At 39.7% G+C, this 8,809-nt stretch overlaps 1 protein-coding gene across 2 annotated transcripts; it reads right to left on the reverse strand.

Moving 5' to 3' along the window:
• Nucleotides 1-896: 896 nt before the first annotated feature.
• Nucleotides 897-7,287, reverse strand: LOC111157034 (Sec61 translocon gamma subunit). 2 transcript variants are annotated; one of them, XM_022518239.1, is made up of 3 exons: nt 6,234-6,335; nt 4,878-4,980; nt 897-1,089 (listed from the first exon to the last, which is right to left on the reverse strand). In XM_022518239.1, the coding sequence occupies exons 1-3, from the start codon at nt 6,325-6,327 to the stop codon at nt 1,080-1,082; spliced, it is 207 nt and encodes a 68-aa protein (XP_022373947.1). In that variant the 5' UTR covers nt 6,328-6,335; the 3' UTR covers nt 897-1,079. The 2 variants fall into 2 exon arrangements, with proteins under 2 accessions (XP_022373947.1, XP_022373948.1); XM_022518240.1 differs by lacking the exon at nt 897-1,089 and adding an exon at nt 7,231-7,287 and having other exon boundaries at nt 4,874-4,980; nt 6,234-6,332.
• Between the last annotated feature and the right edge of the window lie 1,522 nt (nt 7,288-8,809).

Below are 8,809 nucleotides of genomic sequence, written 5' to 3' on the forward strand. Positions count from 1 at the left end.
ATACATGTGTTTACACACAAGTCCACACAAACACACGTTTTTGCCTTTAAGGAGCTTAGTATCTATAAAATGTGGCCACATGGACGCCCTATGATTAAAGTTCCAAGGCTTTATTTTTATTTCCTTGAAGACCACCATTCATTTAAAACTGAAGTACTTAGCATTTCAAAAACAGGCAGAAAATCAGTTACTGTCACTATGGGAACAGATTTTGCTCTCTGCACTGGATTCCAAAACTGAGGAACACTTCCCAACCCTACCAGTTAGACTCCAGACTACCTTATTCATGAAGAATCAGGACATTCATCAGACACAGTTATATTATTTTCAGATGTGGGATACACGGAGTCAACAATTCTCAGTGTTGCTAACCAATTTATTATAAACACACTGGAACTCTGGACATAAAGTTCAGTAATTAAACACTGAATAAACAGACTAAATCACCACCCCACCCTGCCAAAGGGGAATAAACTCTCTCTCCTGTTTATTACTTTTTTTTTTTTTTTTTAAGGGAAAAGAAGGCCATTTTTCATCTCACATTCAATCATCAGTGAATTCTTCACATAATTCAGAACGCTCATGTTCTTGCTCTCTCACTCTGAAGTTTTAGCCTTTACTTCAGGAAGCACCTAAACATCTACAGGAGCTCCGCCCGCTTGTTCAGACAAAACTCCTACCCCGCCCACAAACTCTTTCCTTACCTTTACCAACCTTACTTGCTCTGTTTCTTTTCCCATGATATGAAACTGTTTATGAGAGAGGGGCGCTCAGAAAGTGCAGTATTTCATTTTAATTTCTCCTATAAAGCAAAATACGAAGGACAGAAGGAAGGAGACTAAGAAAGGAAGGAGGGGGAAATAACCCATGATATCCTATCAAATTTGTTAAATATCTATGATGGAAAAAGTTACGTTTGTTTATTTTGAAACTGTTTTAATTTACAAATACAAAACACCCTGGAAGACAAAAATGAAAGAAAAACACAAAACATATAGGCAAATTTTTACTCCATGAGCTTCTCAAATCCTCACTTATTCACCAATTCCCAAGATGGAAAAAGTCTCCTAAAAAGGTGTTCAGCCGCCACTGCAAAAGAAAGAAAAATGGTCCATCTCAGTGTATAGAACATTTTAATAACAATAATTATTTGAAATACAGTATCTATAATTTTATGGAACTAAAATCAGTTATTTGAGAACCCCAAGAGAGCATAAAGGAGAAGAAACTGTACTTTGAAATCTCAGAATGGGAAAGATCCTTAGAGATGATATGGCTTCTGATAGGCTTATCTTAAAAACTCTGAATCCTCTTTGGGTAATGTGTTTTATAGTCTTATTTAGTAAGTCTTATTTAAGTCTTCTCTTTCTAAATAGGATGGAAAATATGAATTACATATAGGGCAGTTAGTTGATTAAGTTTTTCAATTTGATATACAATCAACCGGCTGAAAATAAAGACTAAAACTAGCTCAACCATTCCCAACTACGATCACTAAAAAACAGGGGTTTGATCGTAATGAAAACAAAAATCACCTTTTCTACAAAAGAACTTCTGAATTTCAAAAGCTTAAACATTGTAACAGTCTGCTGAGATATACATTTCAGTATCGTTTAATAATTTTTTTAAAGTAGGCTCCACACCCAGTATGTGGCTTGAACTCACCACCCTGAGACCAAGTGGCAAGCTCTACCAGTCAGGGTACGTACGATCTCTGACCGGTAATGGTAAAAGATATTGTGTGTTTGCCATGGAAACAATTAAGAGAAAGGAAACTGAATACTTGTTTCAAAACCTTCTTGGGAACAACCCAACTGATCTCAATCCAAAAGGGTGCGAACTAAGAGCGTCTGTCCTAAACAGTACTTTAGGCCACAACTTAGATAACGAAATAAAAGATTCTCTGGTACAAAACTAGGATAAATAACCATGTTGGACAGAATAAAAACTCAAAAATCTTCCCTAAGGGAATCTAGGAAAAAGGAATTTAACAAGGATAATGTTCCATTCTTAAACTTAAAACAAACCATCCCAACTGTTTAAACCCAGGATAAAGGAAATTTATTGTAGCAGTTATTTGTGAGAAACTGTCTGAGGATTTTAGCCAAGAGCAAGAAAACATCTGTAGCAGGCATTCAATCCGAAATACTGGATTTTAAAAGGACTGATGAAATGCGAACTGGAGCATGAAGGAAGGAATGTGACTCAGAATACGAATGTTCAACGGAGAGCTGGCTCTTAATAAGGGTTAAAAATATAGGATCCTGAGTCAGTCAGGCTGGGTTTTATTTCTTTATTTTTATTTATTTTTTAAAATATTTTATTTAAGCCAGTCTGGGTTTTATACGCTGCTTTACCACTTACCAGCCAAGCAACTTAGGTACCTACTTTTCATGTCTCAGTTTCTTCATCTATAAAATGAAAATAGCAGTAGGCTCACAGAAGTGTCATGAGGATTAAAGGAGTTGACCAAAGCAGGAACAGTCCCTGGCACACTTGCCCCATAAATGTTAGAGATCATTATTACCACCATGACCATTAGAAAAAGATAAAGAACTGTAAGCTGTTCACTTAATTCAACAAACACTTATTCACTGCTTTTCATGGGTACAGGAGAGTACGCTGGACTAGGTTCTGCTGGATACACACACACTACAGAATACATACACACACATATGCATTTACATATATTAACATTTTGAATGTGTGTGTATGTAAATATCTACAACAGGATTCCCTCAGAGCTCGTAATCTAAGGTGAAAGACAGGCCCTATCAAGGATGCAAGGCAGACAGTAACGTCTGGCAAGACAGAGTTAAAGAGACAGTTTTAAGTGAAGGCTGGGGAAAAAATGTAAAAAGCGCTCATATAACAAAATACTGAAAGACCAGACACTTGTTATTCCAAAGGGTAAAACTAAGAAAAATGAGGGATGTTTACAGGAAACAAGTTCCACATCAATTGAAAACAGTAACTGTATCAATTAAACCTGTCTGACGCTGGCATGGGAAGCAGGAGGCACTGAGCTCTGTGGAAAAGGGACTTCACAGAAACCCACCCCACCCCTTCTGCTTACTGATGAGGTTAAGTAGAGCCCAGGAATGCAGACTGTTTCTTCTTGAGTATTCTCTGCATGATTCCAGCATTCTAGCATGGGTATTCCTCACCAGTAATATCGCAGAGATTTCTGAAGTGATGGAGTAGATTGAGACCTGATCCTTTCCAGGTCTAATTTTCAGTGACCCTAAAGTCTCTCTTTGCAGCACTTCTGTTTAATAACTTCCGCTTAATAACTACAACAACCTACTTAAACAATCCATCTGATAGTATCAGTCAGTCACTTGTCATTTAGAAGACAAATTCCACCAGTATCTAGAGTAAAGCATCTAGGACTTAAAAAATTTATAGTATACAAAGCATTTTTTTTTCCTTAGATTTTACTTATTAGAGAGAGCACAAGTAGGCAGAGCAGCAGAGGGAGAGGGAGAAGCAGACTCCCCGCTGAGCAGAGGAGCCTGATGAGGGACTCAATCCCAGGACCCCGGGATCATGACCCGAGCCAAAGACAGCCGCTTAACTGACTGAGCCACCCAGGCACCCCTACAAAACATTTCTAAGTAACTGTTCCAAACCTCTCTATCCCCTTGAATAAGCCTAATAGGTATCACTACCTCTAAATGACAGATAAAGCTCAGATTAAATAAATACAAGAATCCAAGAACAAGTAAGTATTGCAACTCATAGTTAAGTCTTTACATCAAACTGAAATGCCTCGAACTGGGATGCCTGGGTGGCTCAGGTCATGATCCCAGGGTCCTGCTTCACCCTCTGCCTGCTGCTCCCCCTGCTTGTGTGTGCTCTCTGACAAATAAAATCTTTAAGGATAAATAAATAAATAAAATGCCTAAACATGAATTATTCTAATTGCTCACTGCCATTAGGTTTCTTCGTAACTTATAATCAATTGGAAAAGAAAAGCTTTTAGAAAAGAATAAAGTGATCTCAGTGCTTCTCAATGTTTTCTTCTCCTCTCTAATACACTAGAAGTTAAGAAACCCTCCATTAGTACAGTGGTTCATGACAGTCACAACAACTTCCATTTCCACTCTTATCCAAATTCTTTTTTAGGGTTTTACACGGCTTAAGTCGTTAATTTTTCCTATAATCCAAGTAAGAGCTCTTAGCCTTATGGAATAAACTGGGCAGAGAGAAGCTAAGTACCTTGCCCAAGTTCATGACACCTATTAAGTAAAAAGAAAAGACAAGATCTGGTCTAGTCTGGACTCTATCAAGGTAGTGATTTTCAGACAGGGAGCATTTCTTCTGCACCTTAAAAACCAACAAGTTACTATATAGCATAAAGAAGATTTAAATTCGACTACTGGCTCTATCACTTGCTTTATCACATACTGAGGGCTTTTAACCCACTTCCTTGACCCTTTAAAATTTTATTTATTAAAGAAAACTGTGCCTGTTTCAGAGTTGATATAAAGACTCCAGAACATAGAAAAGCACTCCTAACTATCAAGTACTCAAAAAGTACCAGTAGACTCTAGCAGCATTAAAAATTCAAAAGACACCTCTATGTATCAACAAAACAGCAGGCCGTCAACTCAAACGATTTCAGTTCTTTTTAAAGACTTATTTGAGAGGGAGACAGCGCACAAGCAAGTGCATGTGAATGGGGGAGGGACAGAGGGCCAACGAATCTCCAGCAGACCCCCTGAAGAGGAGCCTGATGCAGAGCTCAATCTCACAACCCTGGATTATGACCGAAGCCAAAATTAAGAGTCAGACACTTAACCAACTGAGCCACCCAGGTGCCCTTCAATTTGTGTTCTATCCTAGATATTGTCTATTTCAAAAAGTTTACTTACACAATGATGTTATTAATAGGGATATGGATCAATTTCACAAAAAAGCCAATGAATCCCATTATAGCAAATCCTATTGCTGTTGCCATGGCAATCTTCTGGAATTCTGGATTTAAAAACACAAAATTTAGATTATTTTTTGCACTGTCATTGCAAGTATAGGAGAGAAAACTAACAGTGACATAAATAAACTTAGTGCTATACATTTCTCCTGATAGTAAATCTATCATTTTAAATTAAACAAAGCATGGTATTAAGAAATAAATTGCTTGACAGATCTTTAAATTTTCATATTTCATTGATATTTAAGGACACAGAAATAAAGTGGCTGCCCATGCTAGTGAATCCATCAACAGGCAGCAAAATAGTCTATCTTGGTAGCAAATGAACAGAATACCAAAAAAAAAAAAAGAATAAAAGAAATACACAGTATGTTTTAAAAGTTGTTATACTGTTAAAATAAATAAAGTTGTTATACTGTTAAAAGTATTAATGACAGAAACACAGAACATGATTTTTTTTTTTTTTAAATAAACAATACATCTGTTGTCTTTGATAACATAATGAAACCAGAAATAAAGCCTGAGAAAGCAAACTGGGCTGGGCACAACCCTACGTTCAAGTTTCAGACCTTGGTAATGCATCCATTTAATGTTATTTCCTCCCCCTCCTGACTTGGTTAGTCCCGTTATGTCCTGTCCAAACTCCTATTTCTCCTCTAAAGGAATTACCACAGCTGGAATTAAAGTGATAACTGCCATTCATGACCGTCTTCCCTCAAAGATTCTAAACTCCCTCAGAGCAAGGACGATTCTGTTACGTGTTTTCTGTGTTACACTACATACACACTATAACCTAATATATTCTCTACTACATTCCCAGCTCCTAACTTCAGGCGGCACTCAAATGAAGAAAGGTAGACAAATTCGGGCACACCTTTTAACAGATAAATTACGATAACTAAGAATTTAACTTCCAAGGTCGGCAACAATGATTTCATGTTAAGGTTTCGTTTAGGGGAAGAAGTGGGAAGGGGGCAGTGGCAGCCCGGGGAGGACTCCACAAGAGTTTCTGGAATGGAAATGTGGAAGATACTAAAAACTCCAAAGTCATTAACTCTGACTAAGGCAAACCTAACATGGGAATGCAGACTGTAATCACCTTTCACTACATGAAAATGCATAAAACAGAGAAATCTGTAAAGTGTAAAAAAGTGCATAAAATTTAGGAAGAAATGACAGTATTAAAAAGCAGTAAGATAAAAATAACGCAACAGTTATTAAACTGCAAGATATTAATCAAAGAAAAGACCTAGAAAATGCCAAGAGTTAATCTTTCCTCCCATTTTAAAGCTGTTACCTTTTCGGTCAGGTTTAGTGCACCTTTTCACCAGCCGGATTGAGTCCTTCACGAACTGCCGACTCGGCTCCACGAACTGCATTACCTGATCCATGATGCCTATTTCAACAAAACAGAAAAGTAAAAAATACTCACTGGTATCCTTTATCACAAAGTAAGTACTTGCTCAGTTACACCAAAATGTAGAGGAGAGCAGCCACGAATTCATGTCTGAGACGAGTCGATTCCATCTTATAAAATAAAACAAAAAAGTACAGATTCCAAGCCTAAACTGACATTAGTTTTATAAACATACTTACGCTTGTTTTCTTAGTATTTCACTTAAGCTTTTTCTTCAAACCCAGTGGGCTTAAACTTTATCGCTGTCCTGAAAGAGGCTAAGGGGTCTTTCTTCGGGGCCGGGGGGAGGGGGGGACGCTCACAATGCACAAACCCGGCACTCACTTCCAGGGGAGGGGATCTAGGGACACACTACAATCTCTCGATCTAGTCTAGACCAATCCTCCCAGTGTAGCCCACAGAAGTGGGAGGGCCAGGGCTGACTGTAGCTCCTCCGAGACTGGACGCTACGCACAAATCCCCAAAGCCAAGCCCGCAAGGAACTCCGGCCGCAGCCATCCACTCTGGCTGGAGCACAGAACACACCGGCGGCCCCCAACAGAGTACGAGTGGCACACAAAGGCGGCCGTGCGCAAACAGCCAAGAAGCCAAAGCCTGGGTCAGGTCTTTAAGCGCTGAAGGACCAGAGGCCATCAGAGCCACTCTCCTTCGCGCCCTGGGGAGGCCGCCGCCTTGGGGCTTTGCTTCCACAGAAGCCGTACTAGGAAGTGTGCGGGCAGCGGAAAGCGCCGGACCTCGGTCTCCGACCTGAGCAAACAGCCCTTCTTACCGCCAGCCCCTAAGAGCCTCCCGGCGACACCCGCCGCCTCGCCCACGCCCGCTGCCGCCGCTTGTCACAAAGGCTTCAGCCCAAGCCCACCAGGAGACACAGTCTCACCTGTCAGCCAACAACACCTCACACGCCAGCGACACGTAGCACAAAAGCTGACTGACCCTTGGCCACCGGAACCGGAAGCCGAGTCTCTGCCCTCTAGCCCGCCCACCCTTCCGTTTATTGGTCCTTTACGCGGAGACTCGGTGCGCAGGCGCATTTTGAAGTACAGCTCGGACACGCATCCCTGAAGATGTAGGCTGCGGCGCTTGATGACGTGCACTCGTGTAGGGTTTGTTTTTCTTCTGCAGCGTGAGTGTCTGGAGTCTACGGTTTTGTTCCCTAAATCCTCGGAGCTCCACCAGCCAGATATCACCCTATTCGCATTCACATAGCAAGACCACCTGAGGCCTTGCGCCGTGCCTGCTCTATTAGAAACGAGCTGGGTAAATCTCTGCTAATTGGATTCCATTTGATCGGATGATTTCTGATATGCTTCTGTTTTCAGCAGTTCATCTTGTTCTCATACCTCCTATCCATCCTTTTTATATGTATTTAATTTTACGGATCAAAATGAAGTTTGTGAGCAGCACAATCACGTTATGATCGACCTCGCTAGGAATAGTTTCCAACCCCTAGACCTGGCCCTCTTGTGGTATCAGTCTTGGGACTATATCTAGAATTGAATCCTTCAGTAGGTATACCCTAGGTTTGGTTTGGAGAAAGGGTTATAATGTATATATGTGTATGTTATCTGACTATGCTTTGGTAAGACTATTATGAACTCAGATATTTGGTGGTAACAGGTGAGCTTGTGATTTTTAGAGTGACTCATTCCTTGAATAATTATTTGAAAGCCTGTAGGTAATTATTTATTAAGCACTGTGTAAGACCCTCGTGGAGCTTATTGTTGGAATTTGCAGTGGAAGGAGAGAGAGTTTGTATAAATGCTACATAGCAAATAAAAGGGGGGTGTTGTGAAGAGAGAGAGAGGGAAAAAAAAAAGATGGTGGGATAAAGAGAGGATTCCATTAGATGTCCCCTATAAGGACTTTTCAGAGATGACATATGGACTGCAGTCCTAGGGATGAGGAATTATTCAGAATTTAAAAATGACTCTTAGGTCTGTTCAGAATTTAAAAATGGCCCTTAGTACCAAAACAAAATATCCCTATGAACTTCGCCATGTGCATAGACCACCTGCAATACAGTGTATGGGCTTCTGACCTCTAAGCCATTGAATCAGAATATCTAAGTGGTATAGTACTAAGAAGGCAACTACTAAAAATAAATAAGTAAATAATTCTGGAGTGATAATAGTCTTTCAGCTAATCATGCATTAGAATGGCATTCAAGAAATAATACAGTTCATCCAAAAGGCCACAGGGAAGGAAGAACGAGAAAAACAAAAAAGCAAAGCAGTCGAAAAAAAAAAAAAAAAAAAGAAACCCAAATAATAAAGCAGGAGAACAAATGTAACCACGTTTATAATTGTATGTCATCTAAATGTAATGTTTGTGTTTAAAAATGCCCCTCAAACACAAGTCAAAGTGCGTTTAAAATCCAAAGATTTGGCTATATGCTAATTGGATGGATGCAGTCTAAATATAAAGGCACAGGTTGTGAGTAAATAAATGGAAATGGA

Source organism: Enhydra lutris, unplaced genomic scaffold (genome assembly GCF_002288905.1).
Source record: "Enhydra lutris kenyoni isolate GAN:26980312 unplaced genomic scaffold, ASM228890v2 scaffoldscaffold51, whole genome shotgun sequence".
Lineage (NCBI taxonomy): Eukaryota > Metazoa > Chordata > Mammalia > Carnivora > Mustelidae > Enhydra > Enhydra lutris.

Bases quoted from the DNA above. Each gene is read 5' to 3' on its own strand.
- LOC111157034 (XM_022518239.1), bottom strand. From the start codon at position 6,327: ATGGATCAGGTAATGCAGTTCGTGGAGCCGAGTCGGCAGTTCGTGAAG. The intron at 4,981-6,233 runs GTAACAGCTTTA...TTTTAAATCCAG, and splicing joins CACTAAACCTGACCGAAAAG to AATTCCAGAAGATTGCCATG.